The 20539-nt window shown below is 36.7% G+C and overlaps 2 protein-coding genes across 4 annotated transcripts; both read right to left on the reverse strand.

Annotated features, from left to right (window-relative positions):
* Window positions 1-1353: 1353 nt before the first annotated feature.
* LOC143736201 (adhesion G-protein coupled receptor G7-like) lies at window positions 1354-8546 on the reverse strand. Of its 2 annotated transcripts, XM_077226862.1 has the most exons (11): window positions 8459-8546; window positions 7769-7905; window positions 7529-7660; window positions 7278-7438; window positions 6369-6518; window positions 5965-6077; window positions 4265-4593; window positions 3811-3892; window positions 2348-2506; window positions 2040-2199; window positions 1354-1909 (listed from the first exon to the last, which is right to left on the reverse strand). In XM_077226862.1, exons 1-11 carry the CDS (start codon window positions 8530-8532, stop codon window positions 1811-1813), a joined length of 1596 nt encoding a protein of 531 aa, XP_077082977.1. In that variant the 5' UTR covers window positions 8533-8546; the 3' UTR covers window positions 1354-1810. The 2 variants fall into 2 exon arrangements, with proteins under 2 accessions (XP_077082977.1, XP_077082978.1); XM_077226863.1 differs by lacking the exon at window positions 6369-6518 and having other exon boundaries at window positions 1615-1909.
* An 8433-nt stretch (window positions 8547-16979) lies between these two features.
* On the reverse strand, window positions 16980-19927 carry jagn1b (jagunal homolog 1b). 2 transcript variants are annotated; one of them, XM_077226872.1, is made up of 3 exons: window positions 19822-19927; window positions 18773-18941; window positions 16980-17874 (listed from the first exon to the last, which is right to left on the reverse strand). In XM_077226872.1, exons 2-3 carry the CDS (start codon window positions 18859-18861, stop codon window positions 17412-17414), a joined length of 552 nt encoding a protein of 183 aa, XP_077082987.1. In that variant the 5' UTR covers window positions 18862-18941; window positions 19822-19927; the 3' UTR covers window positions 16980-17411. The 2 variants fall into 2 exon arrangements, with proteins under 2 accessions (XP_077082987.1, XP_077082988.1); XM_077226873.1 differs by having other exon boundaries at window positions 18773-18887; window positions 19822-19923.
* Between the last annotated feature and the right edge of the window lie 612 nt (window positions 19928-20539).

Genomic DNA, 20539 nt, shown 5'->3' on the forward strand with positions numbered 1-20539 from the left:
AGCTCACAGTGAGGGCATCCGCCGTCGACGAGAGCGAGAGCCGCATGATCCTCACCCAGGCAGGAAACGCAGATGACATGACGGTCCCCGTCGCTGAGTGTGGCTCGGCACGAGCCGCAGGATCTTTGCATCTTGAAAAAGACGCAGCTCTTTTAGCAGAGAGAGAGACAGTGAAAAAATGTGTGTCGCAGCGGCGAACACACACACACAGTAATGAAAGGATATAACGCCGGAAAGCGTAGCAGGTACGGCGGCTAAAGGCAGCGGTGCCAGCGACTTCAGACACAAAGGCTCGTCCCGCTGTGTGCTTGTCCTCAGACGGCGTTGCTTCTCACTCCGGATCCAGCGATGCGTGATGCTTCGCTGAAGAGATGAAAATCAGTGTACCAGCCTTATCGAGCTATATTTATAGGGCGAGATTGCGCCTTTTCTTGCGGGACATGACTAAAATGGGCGCGAAATGCCCCCATAGGATGGTGTCACGCAGCGCCTCTCTCGATAGGCTGCTGCTGTTGCCGCAGGGCAGCCAATAGGCACGCGAGCCGTCCTGCCTATATCTGCATACTGCTGCACAGCGTTTTACATTAATTCAAAATTAAGGATAATTTTCAGCTTCAATATCTCGTAGAAAAGAGGTTTTCCCCATAGCGCAAGATATTACGCAGTACGAGAGATACTCTTGTAAGAGAACAGTATATTACATATAATTCTGTGTTATTCACACAGGCACAGCACATATATCTTACCAATCTTTTTCAGGGCATCTCCAAAACACACATTCAATATTATGAAGGGATATTGTGTCTTGAAACTGAAAGCTCAAGAATCCATTAATGCCATTTAATGCTGTCAACATATTTAATGCGGAAACTCATGAATGATGTGTAGAGGAATAAAAAAATGAAACTTTTTTTTTTTACTTTCTACAAGTATGAATGCATTTTTATGTAATGATTAGCGTACCTAACTTTACCTGTATCCCACCTCAAAAGCAAGATAAAACATGAACACAATGAGGACATTGTACCAAACATTTTCTTATGCAAGTAAAGACATGTGGACATGAAATAAAAGTGGGACCATATTTGTAAAAAAAAAGATATGTATATATGAACAGCCACATTTCCAATCAACCTAACATTACTGACAGATTAAATTTGAACAAGGCTTGACTTTACGAAGTAGGAAGACTTCCTAATCCTATGAAAAGCTTCCTTTGTCCTTATCTCCTTACTTTACCGAATCATTATGTTAAGCATCCACATTTGACAAATAACACTATAAACTGTAGTTATATATTTTTTCACCATCGCTGAGCCTTGAGAGCAGTAAAGAATAAATAAAACAAACATATTTTCAAATAAACTTTTTTTAATAAACGGTAAGAAAATTGAAATCCATAATTTGTCCTAAAGCAAGTCTGATATAAATCAAAGACTAAAGTAAAGTTTTTGAAAAGACTGTTTGCATATTATGTTATATTATAATATCTAAATTTTACTAAGCACTGTAAAAAATTATGTGATCAAAAAGTAATGACAACATATGCTTTTACATTGCTTAACTAATCAAAATAAGTTAAACTTTTTTTATAAGTCATACAAGGTACAACTAATTAATTTAATGTAATTTAGGTTGAAATGATTTACATTTTTAAGAACAATCAACCTGTGCATTACCTAATGAGAGTATATGAGATAATTTAATCATGTAAATAATATTAAACTGAACTAAAATAAATGTCAGCAGACAAAGGGAATCTTCTGCAATCTTGTCTTGTCCTTGGATTTTTGTGTCCATTTTCAATGTTTTAAGGCTCTCCCCTCGATTCAGTCTTAGAATCCAGATTATATTGAGCTCTCGTCTTTAGAAAAGACTTCAGTGTAAATAAAAAGAAAATCTGAACACCCTTTGAAGGACAGAAAAATTGGTCATCAGTCACCAAACAATGCAAGACAGCTTGAATAAATCCAATAAAAATGTACTGTCCTTACTGTTAATAATGTATCAAAAATATTATTAACAGTGTAATAACACACCTGTGTTGTATTGCAGAGACAGAAGATGACACTGAGAATGATGTAGAGTGTTTTGTCATGGGTGATGAGCACAAAGTAACCAATGACCCAGGACAAACCAAGCACCACAGCCAGAGAGAAACTACTCAAAATCTTTTTCTTTAAAGGAGTGGTTCGTGAGCTAAAGAACCAAAAAAATAATATAGACAATATTAACTTTTATTGAACTGCAAATATTATGTTGCCATTAAACATCAAAGCTCTGAGAATTACACCTCTTCCTAACTTCATAACCTCTGACTTGATTCGTTTATGGTTCAGTTACGTACCTCTTCAGGTTGGGATTTGCACAGCAGATGGTTCGAGAGAAGTAAACAAGCAGAGCTGTGTTAAAACACAACATGACCGCTAGAGGGAGCAAGAAACCCCACAACATCGGCCGCTTCGGATCAAACGTTCCCACCTTGTCCAGAGACGCCAACCAACAGCTAAAACAGGACAGAGAGAACGAGAAATACTGGGATGTGTAAGTAATAGGTAAGTAAGAGGAAGAGGACCAGAAAGCTGTAAAGCTCCTAGATCACTTGTAATTTTATACAGCTCATGTTGTCTGGATTTTTTTTGTCTACTGAAATTTTCTGGAAAGATACTTTTTGCAGCATTTCGTCAGCAGAACAGATCAAAACATATTCAATAAAATTGCAACCCACTGAAGAGATGTATATCTATCCCTCACAGCCTCGCTTTCATTCCTGTTAAAAATTCAAAATGCCGCTTTTGTAACTTGAATGTGCGAGGCGCTCCGGTGTCTCCGCCAGTGTTGGGTAAGTTACTAAAAAAAAGTAATCCACTACAAATTACTAATTACTACTTTAAAATTGTAATTTGATTACATTACTGCATGAAAAAAGTAATAAGATTACTAATTACTTTACTTTCAAGTTACTTTGAAAACCTATTAAAACTACAAGAATACACTACAAAGTGAAACTCAGTTCTTTCCGTAATTTAATATTGCAGACATCCCAAGTCTCCGGAAGTTCCGGGAGTCTCCCGCATATTGATAGCGGCTCCCTGATGCCCGCAAATCAGTTAAAATATCCCGGAATCTAGAGCAAGCGAGCAAGAGCGTGCATGCGAGACAGAAGAGTCTGTGCTCCAAACCGTGTAGCGCGCGCACGGCGGAGAGGGAAGCTAGTGTTATACTTTCCGCGTCCGTAAGTGCGCGAGTGTCCGCGTGACGTAAAAATCGTCATTGGAGGGTGTGCACGGAGGCTCCTTGCGGACATCCGCGTGCCTCCCATTTTTTGTAACCACACGGACAAGTATGCGCGGTCACTATAGGTTAAAACCGCGAAAGCGCTGGAAAAAGCCGATCTAGCTGATCTACTACGCATGCGTGGAGCGTGTTCAGCGAGCGGACCAGCAGACAGTATAAAAACAAGAAGTCGGCGTCCTTGCTGTCCATGTACGCGTCCAGACTGGAGTATAACCGAGCCTTTATACCCAACTCTCGTCTCCGCTTACACTTATTTTGGCTGTACACTTGAGTGTACACTGTACACTCTGTTATGCTGCTTGATGTTGCAAACTGTTCTTTATCATATCATTTAAAATGTATTATTGTAATCATAAACACCCTTAGTTGCAAAACTAGTTTTACCATTCCGTTTTTTTTTTTCCTGCACTTTGTTATTCTTTTAGTTAGGCTAAACTATAGCGATCAATGAATCAGAAGTCTAGCTCAGTCACAGGAAATAGCTTGGATAAAGCAAAATGATTTTTCACTTACAACTCTTCTTGTCGATAACCTGAAGGGTCCTTAAAGCTGTAGGTTGTGGCCAGCGAAATGCCGACAATAACAGCAGGCAGACCTAAGACATTATAATTGATCAAAATGATTAAATGTTAGCCTATTATCCGCATGCTCATTTCTACATTTAATAGATTGGGTTACTCGCTTTTAAGTGAATCTTAAATAGAGGGTTTTCACAACACGTCATCAATCCGTAAGTCGGCCATTTTGGAGGCACTGAACGTAAACAATGCCCCCGAACTGAACGGACTTGCATATTTGTCTGCTTATTGCTCCTGAAAAATGGACTGAATTCTGAACATCCAGAATTTTAAAATACAAGTAGGCTAAATATATAACATAGCCTATTTAATACTATATCTTTGTTTACAGTTATGCAGACATAATCAAAGTGTCATGTCTTTTAATATCAGTGTTTTATTAAGTGTACCCCAGCCAGCTGTCATGGCGATGGTGCGGAAACCTTGTGGTGGACCATTGAGGGCGTTTCTGATGAGGAAAAACACGTGAGCCGCATACATGATGTTCCAGGCAAACGTGGCAAGCAGGAAGTACTGCAGCAGAGCTGTGATCGCCGTACAAGGACCCTGATCGACCTTCTGTTGCATATCTGAAGGAGGAATAACATTCTGCTCTGAAACAGAGGCCTTTGAGCTCTGGACGGGGTTGTTGATTCCAAAAATGAACAGCAGGTAATAGGTGGTCATGCACAAACAGATGTTCACTAAGAGCGTAGTGGAGTTGGCTCCTCTCAGTTTCCTGTAGAGTTGTAAAGAATTAAGTTTATTTGATATGGGGGGGGGGGGGGGGGGGGGGTTAAGAGGACACTCTTTATATTTTGCCTGTTTCACAAACCAGAACCATGGAAATACCATTAGTTGGCTAGACATGATAGAAAGGAAATACACTGAAAAAAAAAGTTTTTCCTATCCGTCTTGTTTTCCAGTAAAAATTATTGTCAATGCACAAATATTAAATTCTGGCTGATACTTGTGAGCTGATAGTTATGGTTACGATTAAGGTTGATAACTAATGCATGCCTGATGTTAAAATCTATATTATTTTGTCCAGATAATTAAAAAATGAAACACCTAAAAATCTAAAATGAATTGTTTTAAATGCTAGTGAATTCACTTTGAGATATTACATTTAGCAATTTGTGTTTAAATTTACTTTAAAGGTGCAGTGTGTGATTTTCAACGGCATCTAGTGGTGAGGTTACTAACTGCAACCAACAGAAGTTGCGGTGGCAGACAGGAGATGATGTCGTCATTTGAGACAGCAGAGAGGAGCCAGTTCAGCAATAAGGTTTCTTTACAAGGATAAATTAAGAAATTATGTTTACTTTATTATTCAGTAAAACATTATGTCATTGCACATATTATTGTTACTTGTACATCATTGTGTCAGTGTTTTATTCGCTGAACTAAACTTGCTTCCTTGCACAAAGAACAACATAGTAACGAAATGTGTTTGTCCGTTTAGGGCTCCTGTAGAAACATGTCGGCGCATTTCAATGTAAGAGGACCCGCGGTGTATGTAGATAGAAACTGCTCATTCTAAGGTAATTAAAACATAACGGTTCATTAAGTAAGGTCTTTATGCATCACTGAAAACATAGTTATGTATATGATATTGCATTTATGTCAACAGATCTTCCTAAATATTACACATTGCACCTTTAAGTGTGTGGTTAATGCCAGGTTGCTGTAATCTAATATGGTTCCTTTATAATGCGAATATGGTATATTGTGCATCTACAAAAAAATAAATAATAATAACAATAATAACATGAAGTAAAACGATGCAATATACTAGAATGTATTTTAATTTATTTTTGTAGAATTTTCTCTCATCTTATTGGTAAAATGTTATTTTCACTAAAATGAGTTAGATTTGTGCTTTAAAAAAGTAAATGCATAATTGCGAAATAAGCAAAATATTTGATTCAAGATATACTCTCTCAAAAACAAGATAGCAATTTATTTCAAAATAAATCTACCTTGATTACCATTTGAATATTACAGTATATGAATATGGTGATTATGTAGTAGGTTGGTATCAAAGTACAAGAGTATTACTATATTATTACTAATAATCTTTAAATGTATCCAGTGCTTTAGTACATACCTGGTCTTAATTTGATAAACTGTAGTGAGGAACAAACCCACAATTGACAGACTGCATCCCACAATACTGATCCAGTTTAAAGCCTCAGAATAATTATAGTCTGCTCTAAAGCTCTACAAAAAGGAGAGAGAAATCTTGATAGTTGATATAGTTCATTTATATTCAAGTGTTCTGTGTATTTTTACTACCACATTATAGGAAAGTTAACATAACAAATTGTGTTAGCTTAGCATCATGCTAACGACAGATTCTCGACATCAAATATGAGTCTTGTCTGTGTCCTTTACTTAGAAAGTTTCCACAGGAAGTAATGTTGCACTTTAGTTACTCAGCCTATCTATGGGAGATCACTATAGGTTTTAGAGTAAATTTTCAGTAGTTTCTTTAACACATGTTAAACTAACCATTAGAACTGCAAAGTTGGTGGTGTGGTTGCATTTACACTGGACACCACTGGGATCTTGTATTTTGACGCACCCCTCTGTTCTCCAGTCTCTATGAGCGTAGTCCCAAAACACACATGCAAAGTCGCCAAGTGTCAAGCTGGATATATTCTAAAAACATAAACATATTTAAAAAAAAATCTGTGTGTGCACCATCAGAAGCTTGGAATAATTAAGAGTTTTTCATGTTTTTGGAAGAAATCTCTTCTCTTTATTTGATGAAAAATACAGTAATATTGTGAAGTATTATTACAATTTAAAAGAAATGTTTTCTATTTTAATATATTTTATAATGCAATTCATCAATAAATTGTGTTGCGTAATGTTAATGTTATTACTATTGTAAGTACATGCTATATGTGTAACAGAGACACAGTAAAATAAAGAAAATTGTTACTCATATATTCTTTCTTTCCCCAAACTTTAGAATGGCAGTGTATTGCGGTTCCACAAAAATATTAAGCAGCGCAAGTGTTGTCAACATTGATAATAATCAGAAATGTTTCTTGAGCAGCAAATCATCATATTAGAATGATTCCTGAAGGATCATATGTCACTGAAGACTGGAGTAATGATGCTGAAAATTCAGATTTGCAGTAAATTGTAATAATATTTCACAATATTACTTTTTTTATAATCCATAGTTCATGTTAATTGATTTATTTTCTGGGCAAGTCTAAGCAAAATTAGGAGGATAGTATGCAAACCGGTCATTCCTGATCCTCATAACGCTGACAGGGTTTATTTTGTGATAACGAAAGGCTAACTGTACAGTTATTCCATGTGTAGGTGTTTTATTGACTGGTAACATGAGTGATTCAGAGAAGCCGCTATATGTAATGTAATCATTATGAGTTTACGCTCACTTACCTTGGGCCTAATGGCGAACTCCACGTTATCAAGCAAGCTTTTGTCTGTGAGGCTAGCAGAGACCACCCTTCTCTTCGTATCTAGTTGGCTATTAAACCGTTTTGAGTTGAAAAAACGGTCGTTTTCATAAAGCACCACTCCAATACTTAGATTTTTGTTGCCTACAGGGAAGGAGACAAATTTATTCAAAACGTTGAGTTTAATTATGTTCCTCAAATCAAGAGCAACAACAACAGAGACATAAACGGTACCCCAATCTTTCTGGGAATTGTTTTGTAGTTTGATAGTTAACATGAGATCAACGGGACGTCCTGAATGGGATGTCATGTTAGCAGCGTCTGCACCCAGACCTATTCCTTCAGGAGTAAATTTCTCTGACAGTCCTAGTGAAATGCAGCTTAGTTTAGGAAGTAGAAATGTCTTTCTAATATCAATAAAGATATAAAAGTTACATGTGAAGCTTTATTTGGTTTTTATGTTTCTGCTCTGACCTGTTTGAGCGTAGAATTGCACTTCCGGGGTCCAATTTGACAACTTGATATGTTGCACCGCTAGGTTTGGCTGCACCAGTGCACTAGAGTTCATGCTACTAACGTTTAAAGCAAAATCCTCCAAAGTCTTAGTGAGTCTACAGATATAATGCACATGAAAAAGTTAAAAACATCCATCCAAATGAAAAATAAATAAATAAAAGTTTTTAAAAAATCACTGTCCGACTTTTGAAATGTCTTTAGTTAAAAGAGGTCAAGATTATCTTTTTTTCTACAATCTAAAAATAGATTGAGATTAAAATTCATTTAATTTCAAATAAGAAAATATTTCATGTTATTAATGTCCGCAAAAAAAAGGACAACTATGTTAACCAAACACCCCCCTGAATAATAAAAATGTTTTAACCCCAAACCATGTAAAGCAGCATAATTTTCTTATATTTTGAACACATTATGGTAAATATCCTCTATATCTTATCTCCAATCACCTATTATCAAGAAGTGTATAAATTGCCCATCAACTATGTTGGGTACATTGATATTGTTTTCAATATGTTTAATTCAAATAAACATTAAAATGTGAGGTTAACCTGATCAAGAAAATTACATTTGGTTGACCAGTTAAAACATCTTTTTTTTGTTGTTGTTGTAATATCAGTGTATTCGATATAAAGTGTAGTGTGTAAATACCTCTCAAGGGCATCATAAGTGTCTTCAGAGTGTTGTTTTTTATCAGTGTGCATTAGCTGACTGATGGTGGCCATTGCTGACACTGCAACTGTCTGTACAATAAAAAACATTTTATATTACATCTATACATAACGATTTTGCTGTAGTCAAACATTGTCAGACAAACATACTAACATGTTTTAAAGAACCTCTATTATGCTTTTTTCGAATATTACCTTTCATGCAATGTGTAATATAGCTGTTTGTGAATGTAATAGTTCTGCAAAATGTCAAAGATCAAAGTGCACAATGAATAAAGTTTCATGTCTCCTAAAAGAAAGAATCGATTCTGAACTGCTGAAACGAGTCATCAGTAAATCCAGTCTCACTTCCTGTAGACCAATCACAACAGACTGGGCCGTCTGAGCAATCAGAGCAGAGTAGACCAATCACCACTGATTGGACCATTTGACCAATCAGAGCAGAGTAGACCAATCACAACAGACTGGGCCGTCTGACCAATCAGTGCAGAGTAGACCAATCACCACTGATTGGACCATTTGACCAATCAGAGCAGAGTAGACCAATCACAACAGACTGGGCCGTCTGACCAATCAGTGCAGAGTAGACCAATCACCACTTATTGGACCATTTGACCAATCAGTGCAGAGTAGACCAATCACCACTGATTGGACCATTTGACCAATCACCACTGATTGGACCATTTGACCAATCAGAGCAGAGTAAACCAATCACAACAGACTGGGCCATCTGACCAATCAGTGCAGAGTAGACCAATCACAACAGACTGGACCATCTGACCAATCCGAGCAGAGCAGGCTCATGGAAAGAAGGGATTTGGAGAGACTGAATCTTTGAATGACTGTTTACGGACTCTGAGAAAAAGTGGTGATGTGCAATTTTGAGAACATCAAAGTGATTTTTTAACTTTGATGCTTGTAAAACTGTTGTAGGAGACCTCCAATACAAAATTAGGACCCTTTAAAATAGCATAATAGGGGCACTTTAATGCTTCTACATGTGCTCAAAGTCATCTAGGATTCTTGCCTCATTTAACACTGAGGAGGACAGCAAGCTATGGACAATCGTAGCAGCAGAGGTGATGTTCTGGGACGTCAGCTGCTCAGGTTTGGATGTGAGCATCTGGACACTTGAGGCAACATGCATATTTTCTTCCAGAGTTACCTAAATCAAAACCACTGTGTCAATCTGTTGTCTAATCAAAAGCACATTAAAATGCACTTAAAATGGCTGAGTTCAAACTATTGACTATCATGACTACAGTAAAGCAGAGGCAGTTAACTTACAGTGTCCATGTTACACGTTACATGCAGTTACTGTAGTAATAAATATAAATTATGCATAATTACACACAACTAACCCTACAGTAAGTACACATAGCCAATTATTTTTATAACTTAGTACTTTATGTATAATTACCATAAAAAAAGTGTGACCAAATTTGTTTTACATTTCACTTCATGGACTATACTGCAATTATACTCGCCATGTTTTGGTGTGGGAAATGTATGTTTCCCAGCAGTAATGAAACTTAGTCTAACCATTAAACTGCCATTAAATATTTATATAATAATACAAACAAATATATAGAACAGAGGCCAATTTTGACCTGAAAAATGTATATCATATAATATTTAACAAAGTGCATCTTGTCCCAACATATCTAAAATAAAACAAAACTGGCAGTATCAACTTTTGTCATTCAAAATGATTGTAATGTAATGTAATGTAAATACAGACGTTGACTTTGCTTTCGAACAGCTCCAGGGTCAAGTCACAGTTCAGAAGTTTAAGTCCACCAAATGCGTGGAAGAGTGTGAAGTTCAAACACTGAGCCGAAGCCATAGGAATACCAGCTAAAGGACACATAAAAGACATACAACACGGGTTAAACAGGTTAACTTAAGAACAAAAACAAAAAATGACACCTAAACTAAAAAAGTTGCAGTTTAGCATATTTTGGTATGTACTTCTGACACAAATGAAGTTAAATCACTGTACAGATGTAGATACGATTTCTATTGAGAAAAAAAAATAGGTACATTATGCAGCTTGCGTTTTAGTCATTTCTAATAATGTGTAGTTTGTCAACATTATAATTAGTGATATAAGCCACACACACACACACACATATATGCTTGGCATATTCAACCATTTATTAGTTAGGGGGAAGATTTTTATTGTTTTTCAAAAAGAAGTCTCTAATGCTCACAAAAGCTAGATTTATTTGACCGAAAATACAGTAAAAACAGTAATATTGTGAAATATTATAAAAAATTTTAACAAGTGTTTTCCATTTTAAAATGTTATTTATTCCTGTGCTGCAGGTACTCCAGTCTTCAGTGTCACATGATCCTTCAGAAATCATTCTAATATGATGATTTGATGCTCAAGAAACATTTATTATTATACATTTTGAAAATAGTTAAATTTTTTTTGTGGACATCATGATACTTTTTTCAGGATTCTTTGATGGATAGAATGTTAGAAGAACAGCCTTTACTTGAAAGTGAAATATTTTGTAACATTATAAATGTATTACTACTTCTTTTGAGTTTTTCAATTTAATACATCCTAGCTGAATAAAAGTATTAATTTCTTTAAAAAATAAATACATCTTTTTGATCCCACACTTTGGAACAGTAGTGTAAAACTTATTGGGTTTACTTATGCATTCTACACCATGCTTATTTATTTACTTAATAATATAACATACCACTGGTTGTTCCTGGAGGGCATAGCTGTGTAGAATAATTAATCTGGCCGATCACAGTGAGTGGAAAGGTCAAACCGTTGAGTGTTTCCTCTGGACAGGTAATACCTGCTACAAAATCATTTCGGGTACTGTTATGTCAACAACTCAACGTCATCCTGGACCAATACTTGAAATGGGGTGCATCTCGATCAGCTCCCGAGTTCAGTAGTCAGGACACTGATCAGAGAGTCGGTCATTATAAGGGCTGTCTCAGTCGCGACTCGCAAAATCCTTCCAGTGCACTGGAACATTCGCTCCCTGACAAATCCCACAATGTATACCGCAAAAAAAAAAGGGAGCATTAATGCTCACCATGCTCCCTTACCAGAAATTACGTCACATTCCTGAAGCACGAAACATAAAACGCAAGAGCCAACTCAATATACTGATTTATAAGATTTGAAAAGACAAACCATTTTTATTCTACGTCAGCATAAACACACATTGCTAGACAGGTAGTGAACACATCTATAATTAATATTCGGCTGAAATGTTGTAAGGATATGTAACTGAAAAACGTGTTTACACAGCATAAAAAATAATATTATAAAGATATCGGTCCTGCCTGTTGTTGATTAATACCAACGGTAACGTTCTACAACATTGTACGTTGACGTTGCACATAGTCACATCGCCGGACATTGAGTAATCATTGTTCCATTGTGTATATGACTAGGGTCCTTACCAGTGCCCGGATTTCTGTACATGATATACTGATTCACAACTCGGGAGCTGATTAAAACGCACCCATGGTCTTACAGGCCTGGTTTTAAGACAGGGATGTCAAACTCAGTTCCTGGAGGGTTCCTATCCAGTTTAGCTCCAACCTTAATTGAACACACCTGGACCAGCTATTCAAGGACTTCGGGATTACTAGAAACTTCCAGGCAGGTGTTTTGGGGCTGGTCGGAGCTACATTCTGCAGGACAGTGACCATCCAGGAGCTGAGTTTGACATGTGGTTTTAGAGAACACCTCTGCAATGCGTACCTGTAGGATTAGGAGTGGTTAAAAGCAGGTTAGGGATGATAATTGATGTTGACAAAGTGGTTGAAAGGGTGGGCGTAGCTCTTAATGAGGTGGTAGTTGGCGTGGTAGTGGTAGTAGACATGGTAGTAGGACTGGTAGTAGTGGTAGTAGGAGTGGTAGTAGTGGTAGTAGCAGGAGTGGTAGGAGTGGTAGTAGTGGTAGTAGTAGGAGTGGTAGGAGTGGCAGTAGTAATGGTAGTAGGAGTGGTAGTAGTGGTAGTTGGAGTGGTAGTAGGAATGGCAGTAGGAATGGCAGTAGTGGTAGTTGGAGTGGTAGTTGGAATGGTAGTAGTGGTAGTTGGAGTGGTAGTAGGAGTGGTAGTAGTAGGAGTGGTAGGAGTGGTAGTAGTGGTAGTAGTGGTGGTAGTAGTGGTAGTAGTAGGAGTGGTAGGAGTGGCAGTAGTAATGGTAGTAGGAGTGGTAGTAGTGGTAGTTGGAGTGGTAGTAGGAATGGTAGTAGTGGTAGTTGGAGTGGTAGTTGGAGTGGTAGTTGGAATGGTAGTAGTTGTAGTTGGAGTTGTAGTAGGAATGGTAGTAGTGGTAGTTGGAGTGGTAGTAGGAGTGGTAGTAGGAGTGGTATTAGTGGTACTTGGAGTGGTAGTAGGAGTGGTAGTAGTGGTAGTAGATGTGGTAGCAGGAGTGGTCGGAGTGGCAGTAGTAGTGGTAGTAGGAGTGGTAGTAGTGGTAGGAATGGTAGTAGATGTAGTAGGATTGGTCGTAGACAAAATTGGAGAGGTAGTAGATGTAGGAGTGGTAGTAGATGTGGTAGTAGTGGTAGTGGTGTTTGTTGTTGTTGGCGGGATGGTTGTAGTAGCAGATGTTGTGGTGTTTGGAGAAGTGACGGTAGTGGTAGTGAGAGGTGTAGTAGTAATTGCGTAGGAACTCGCAGTTGTTCCATTTTCAGCAATCTGTGTTACATTCTGTAGTGACACCTCATTTGTAAATGCTGTTCAAAAAGAAGAAACAATTTGATTAGGATCAGCAAAAAATTGTTGGTACAATGTGATTTCAAATAGGCCTATAGTTTTGTAAAGCCTTTTGAATAATGAAAGCTCTATCCTATAGACAGTTTATTTGCCGTTTATGTTGTTTATGTTGATGCTCCCAGACAGGGCCAAGACAATATATTTATGGGTGGGCCGCTTTTTACCTGGCCCAATAAGTACAGTATACAGTATACTATAGAGATAGACCACCCCATGACAGCTCTGCACCTTGAGGTCATTTGCAAGTGAAATTCCTGCACATAATTCTTTAAATGACCGTGACACATGCAAATCAGCCTAACCTGGACAATCCAAATTAGGATGTCAGCCAATAAAATAAAAAAATTGCCAAGTTCAATGGGATATTAAATTAAAAGCTATTAAAGTCTTGGCATTCAAAAAACTTTAAATGTATGTACATGTCTCACCTAAACCTTAATCAAATAAATATTAATATAATTATAAAATAATAACAAACTAGGTAATTTAGTCAAATCGAGATGGATCTGCTTTTACACAAACATGTTTTTGTTAAATGATTCAATATATATTTTTTTAGCTCTGGAATATTTGCCATGATATTGAATCAATTGCACACTAAAATAATATATAACATAGTGCCATTCAAAGGTTTGGGATCGGTGAGATTTTTTAAAAATATCTTTAAAAGAAGTTTTTTATGCTCACCAAGGCTGCATTTATTTGATTAAAAATAATAAATAAATAAAAACAGTAATATTGTGAAATATTATTAAAATAACTTATTTATTCCTGCATTCAAAGCTGAATTTTCAACATCATTATTCCAGTCTTCAGTGTCACATGATCCTTCAGAAATAATTCTAATATGATGATTTGCTCCTCAAAAAACAAATTATTCTTATCAATGTTGAAATGAGTTGAGTACGATTTTTAAGAATTCTTTGATGAATGAAAATGTTTTTATTCTTATCTTTTATTCAACAAGGATGCATTAAATTGATAAAAATTGGCAGTAAAGTCATTTCTAATGTTACAAAACATTATATTTCAGATAAATGCTGTTCTTTTGAGTTCTTTTGAAAGCTGACTGATTTCTGAAGGATCATGTGACACTGAAAACTGGAGTAATGATGCTGAAAATTCAGCTTTGATTGCAGGAATAAAATACATTTTAAAATATATTCAAATAGAAAAGTGTTATTTTAAATTGTAATAATATTTATTATTATCAATATCATTATTTTTTAATAAAAAAATAAAATGCAGCCTTGTTGAGCATAAGATACTTCTTTTAAAACATTAAAAAATCTTACCTATCCCAAACTTTTGAATTGCAGTGTACACATTTATAAAACAGCATTTTTATGTTTGTTAATGTCAGTATGATGAGAGCTATGTTAATACATAAATATAATGAGAGCTATATAGAGAGATAGAGAGAGAGTGGCCCTTCTTAAAAATCTCTGCTCACCATCTATTTTTCTGAAAGTTAATCTGTAATGTTACAATAACTTACCGGAAAGAAATATGAGCAGCAGAATGGAGCGATCCATCATATCTATCCCCTGATCTGGTTCTCGAGCATCCCTGGTTATGGCTTATGTAGGAGGATCTCAGATGTTGAAAGTGACATGATATATTTGCATTTCTAAGGGGAAAAAAGCTATGGACACGGTAATGGGCAATGTTTTGCAAAACCCAAAAATGAAAAGAAACATGGGTCAGGCAGGTGGTATCATTACTTGGCTTTTAGAATACAGGATGTCAGAATTATTTAAATCATTTCAAATAAGCAAATAAACCTGACAATGATAACATTTGACATGACTGCAATGTATACTGTTGAGCTAAAATAATTAAATAACCTAAGAAGCCCTACACAGGCATTAGTAACTAGTTTGGAAGAAAGTGTCATGTAGGCTTTTAACCCAAATTAAATCATCTTATTTACTTATTCTCATGCCATCGCAGACATAAATGATTTTGACCAGCCTCATCTGAAGAAAAAGTCAGATCCATCTGGATGAGGCTCAGTAAATGATTTTTATTTTTGGGTGGACTATCCCTTTAATGATTTTAAATTAAAGTCAAATGTGGGCCAAATATTATGTGAAAAACATATTTGTATACACGTCATTAGATGTCTTTACAGAATAATAAATCTGTGTAGAATATGGAGAGATTCAAAGCAGGCGCACGCGATTACAATCACAGTCACGATATGACAAACAAATAAACACTGCATTGTGTAAAAGATTGACGTATGTCACACTTATAATGATGAATTACTTTTTTTTTATTTTCATTTTGTTATTCAAAGTGAGCCTTGTGTTAAGATGCAAATTATTGTCAGCATTCACGCATTTCAGATACGCCATTGAACAAAAAGGCAAATTAACGGCGAATCTCTCTACACTGCAAAAACCCCCAAAAGCAGAAAACTATTATAATATAGAAAGATTTCTGTCTTTATAGAACTCCAACTCCAATTCACAAACGAGGTCTGCATTTCTCAGAGGAGTGCAAGGGTATTTATATTAATGGTTACTTGTTATTATAGTTTTATCGAAATTTAAACAGCTTGTAAACATACACATTGAACCCACACTAAATAATGCTGGGTTAAAAATAACCCTTTATGGGCTATTTGGCAACCCATCGCTTGGTAAATTTTGGACAGAACACATGCTGGGTTATATACATTAATCCATTTGCTGTTTTTTTTTTTTTGTTTGTTTTTTTTAATGGTGCTGGGTCAAGTCAAACTGATATTGAAGGTTTTTCATTTTAGATAATAAAAATCAAATAGAACAGGATCAGTTACAATATTTTTTTACAATCATAAAATACTCAACAAAAAACATTTTGTAAAAGTTTTAGGATTTCACCGGAGCAGCCAATGGGAATGTGTGGAAAGAAAACATCACTTGGTTAAAAATATAAAAAATATCCACTAAATAAATAACCCAGCAGTGTTTTTAAATGCAGATACATCAATTTGATGGTTTATTGTTGAAAACGGACAGTGAGATTATGACAAGGTATTTGGAATAATGACAGAAACGTGTTGCGCAAGAACTTCCATAGGAAACCAATAAGACTGAGGTGCAAAGGTTAAACAGTTAATCTGTGTAAGCTAATGAAGCTCAGAACCCGTGCATCCATGAGAGTGATGGAGGATGTGTACTTACCTAGAAACCTTCACATCAACTCAGCTGTTATCCACTCACGTCCTGGCTACAAAAAGGGTTTTAAAAGGATGAGACCTAAAGAAATAGTCAGTCGTATACAGCAAAAGCCAGTCTCATGCATCAACTTGAAACTAAAATAAAGCTCAAAAATCTCAAAGTCATCTAGAGAGAAGTATGTTATTGTCGTTATAAGTTTAAAGAGTTTGTGGAAATTGGTACGTCTGATGGACTCACTCATTTATTATAGGCTAGTTTGATTCAAATTAACTTTTTGGATTACATTATTGACACCATTGCAGTCACAAATGACGGCTTCTTATCAAAAGAGTTGCAAATCTCAAGCAAATATATAAAACCAATGTCAACTCTTACTACCTCACAAACCCTAGTTAATTATCTGCTGACCATTTCAAGAAAACAATACCCTCAGGTAGTTCAGTGGAAAGAGTGGGAATATTTTTTAATCATATATAAAGAGAAAAAAGGAAAGGTCAAGGGTTAAATTAGCCAATATAAAATTCAGTAAGATCACCTGTAAATATTGAAAAACTGACAAAAATTTACATTTTGTATCACTTTTATTGTAAGATGATTCATGGAAAAGAGTAGACTACCTTACATACATTACTGTAGTAAATGGGTTACTTTGCAGTGGGTGTCATAACTGAAGATATATTTCCCAGGGACATCTAGATCCCACTGGCTACCTTGTGGATAAGATTTGAGGTACGGGATCTGTTAAACAGCATGCGGAAACCGTGATGGAAACAGACAGAGATTACAAAGGCAGCAGTTCAAACCTAATCAGAATCTGGGCCGAGAGCCAGTGGATGAGAAGAACAGAAGATCCTGGTTTAACAAATCTGATCTCTTCTTAGGCTCAAATTAGTTAGTCAAGATAATCATAAAAACGTAAGTGATCAAAGAGCCCTCAGGAGGAGGAAACAAAGACAAACAAGAAGCTGGCAGACATTTACTCTACAGCAGTCCCTTATTTCTTCTTTTTCTCTTGTGTGTTGGTGAACCAGGCGTCCAGCAGCTTTTTGCTGTAGTAGATCTGCCAGCCATGTATTTGAACTGAAATAATCAAGACTAAGTACATTATAGAGACGGCAGAGAAGCCAAAGATGAACCTATAAGCTTTGCCGTGGCGATAAAGCTGCTGAGCCACAGGAAACATCTCCATCCCTCCATAAAGAATAGGAGCGACACAAAAAAGCCCGGCGCTGATCATTGAGATGACCAGGTAACTGATGTTGTTTTTCGGCAAAGCCATGAAGCTGAAGACCGTAGGTATGATGCTCAGCAGATACGTGTACTCCCATTGGTACGGAGAGGCCACCACTTTATGGGACACCAGGTTCAGCTGGCTGACCACCACCTGTGCTGCCACCAGAAACCAGACCACTGCATGAGCGATGTTCAGCTTCTTGATCTCAGACTTCAGGGCCACACTGGGGGGGATTGAGAAGGGGTCAGTTCAACAGAATCAGGGGAACTTTGTAAGTTCAGAGATTAATCCTGTAATAGATTGGTATTTTTGTAAGTAGTTTTAAGGGGTCTTACCCCATACATGCCTCATCATGTATTAATTTATTGGATAACATGTTAATAATCATACATGTTTATTACCTTTTTATTATCATATCACAGTTTTGTGAACATTAAATAATTTAGGTACTTGGTCTAGAACCACAAGTTACAAGCAAGGTTCTGTGAAACGCGCTCAATGAAGGACCGTAACGTAGAACATGTCGCAAGTCCTAAGCGGATGCTCACAAAGAATGTGTTGGTGGCAGTGGAATGGGAATGTACCAGTGGTCACACTGCACACAGCAAAAAGTAAACTAGGCATGTTTCACAAAGATTTCATCTTTAACATTAATGAGTTTGTCTGAACGTTTCATAATTTTTACATTTATACTTTTAAGTTTTTATTTGGTTCTTTGTTCGATCTCAAACCATTTTTTATTTTTTATTACTAAGATGTCTAAAACTAAATAGAAATGTGTTCACAAAATAAAAACTAAATTAAAACTAACAAAACTATCAATTAAACTAACTAAAACTAAACTGAAATTTATAGCAAAACTGAAAAATAAAAACATTTCAAACTGCAAAACTAATGTTCCAAGGTACTGAGCTCTTTCTAAAAGGAAAATCTGACACTTGGAAATACGTACTACGCACAGATATTAGTAAATATTAAAAATGGATTCTCTTCGGCTCTTTTTGTTTTTAAGAGTTCAACAAAAGTACTGTGTACAACAGGAATAACCATACGAGGAAGATTAAAATACTACGAATCATACTGTTTACATTAACACCAATTCACAACACATGTAACGTTACCTCATCTGATAATGTGCCGCCACGCGCTCGCGGTGCTGAAAGTCGCTGCCGTCCGTTCCTGTGGCGCGCGGCCCTGCTCGTGATGCCATGGCAACCCAACTCCTCTGAAGACAACCTGAGGTAAAGGTAAACTCGGAATTTACCTCACTCACTTCTTCTGTGTGAAAGTCTACATGAGGCAAACACAAACAGCTCACTCGCGTTGCAGTTTGTCAAGCGACAAAAATTAACCAACGTGTACGTTATAAACCACGGAAAGGCAGAAAAGTTACCCGAGAAACGAACAGAGGCTGGAGGTCCATAGCTCGTGACACTTTTCAATATTTTCTATAATATGCGAGTAACGTTAACGTAAATGGTGACCATGACTAGAAAAAAAAATACAAGTAACGTTAGCAGCTAGGCCTACATGATAAAAAGAGAATGTCACCACCATGGAATAAACTTAAAATTCTGTACCGCGATAACTGTAACGTTGTCGCTTTATACTAAATAATTATTTCACAAAGAATGGCACTATGAATGCAATGCAAGTAATGTAACGTTAACGTACGCTTCCGTAAATACTTCACTTTACCTTTTTGTCTCATATATTGACTTTAACCAAGCTTGCTATGCAAAAACTACAAATGCTCTTTCTATTTCCCAAAGCGAAATATCCCACTGAGAATCCTGCTTTAGTGAAGTAAGTTAGCCTACTAATTCCCTTTTAAAAGTTTAAACTTCTCTGTAGTTTTTGTTTATTCAAGACTTTACAACCTTGTACTGATCTGTAAAATAGCTTAAGTTGATCCTTAATAAATCCACGCATAGTATGATTTATTATTAAATATTACTGATTGTCAAGGTATTTCTGATTCTAAAACAAAGATCACAACTATCTGTCACTCAAGCCAACTTCTAGAGCTTTTGCTGACGCTTCCTACAGATACAGTACTTGATTTCATACAGTGTTCATTCATAAGTTCAGTCATAGTCGGCTTTACAAACAAGCAGACGCGCACTAATATATATCACATTTATGAACACACATAGTATAAAATGCTTACCTTATTTTGAACCAGCAAACAACGTAATTTACTCAGACACAGTGATCAAAGTAGCTCTCCTTCTACATGTGCGTTCGTTTGGACATACTTCAATATCGCCCTCACTGGTGCGGAGTGGGAACGACTAATGATTATGGAAATAGTTTCGAGATTTGCATCTAGAGGATCGATACAAAGGATACACTTATGGGATACACACACTTGGTTATTAAATTATGCATTACATTGGTTAAATCAATTGGGAAAATATGTAAAACTTTTGTGTCATTCTAAGCTCTTTGTTGGTCTGTTTAGTGAGGTCTATTTAACCCTCATCCTTCCCTCATGTCCTGGAACCAATCCAACCCTCGTGGGGTTTTTCTTTTTTGTCCAGAAACCTTATTTTATTTCATTTTGATAATATTTTTTCTTTCTTTTTTTAAAGGGTAACTAAACCCCTGGTCAGAGCCTGACTCCACCCACTGGCAATATTTGAAAAATGCTGGAAAAGTGGGCAGAGCCCAGCGGAGATGGGGGGGACGAACCGAGGGCGGGGCTGAGCGGGGGGGCGTGCACCTGAGACACGAAGAGACGGGTTAATTGACAGCTGCTGTCAGACTCTAAAATGACTGGAGTGACGCAAGTAGCTTTGCCACAGAGCGGTCATTTGAAGTCGAGGACTTTTCTCCCCTACCTTCACCTGAAGTGGACGTGGAGGAGGGTGCATTGTCTGTGGACA

This window comes from Siphateles boraxobius, unplaced genomic scaffold (genome assembly GCF_051911475.1).
Source record: "Siphateles boraxobius isolate OS27281-9 unplaced genomic scaffold, OSU_SipBor_1 13, whole genome shotgun sequence".
Lineage (NCBI taxonomy): Eukaryota > Metazoa > Chordata > Actinopteri > Cypriniformes > Leuciscidae > Siphateles > Siphateles boraxobius.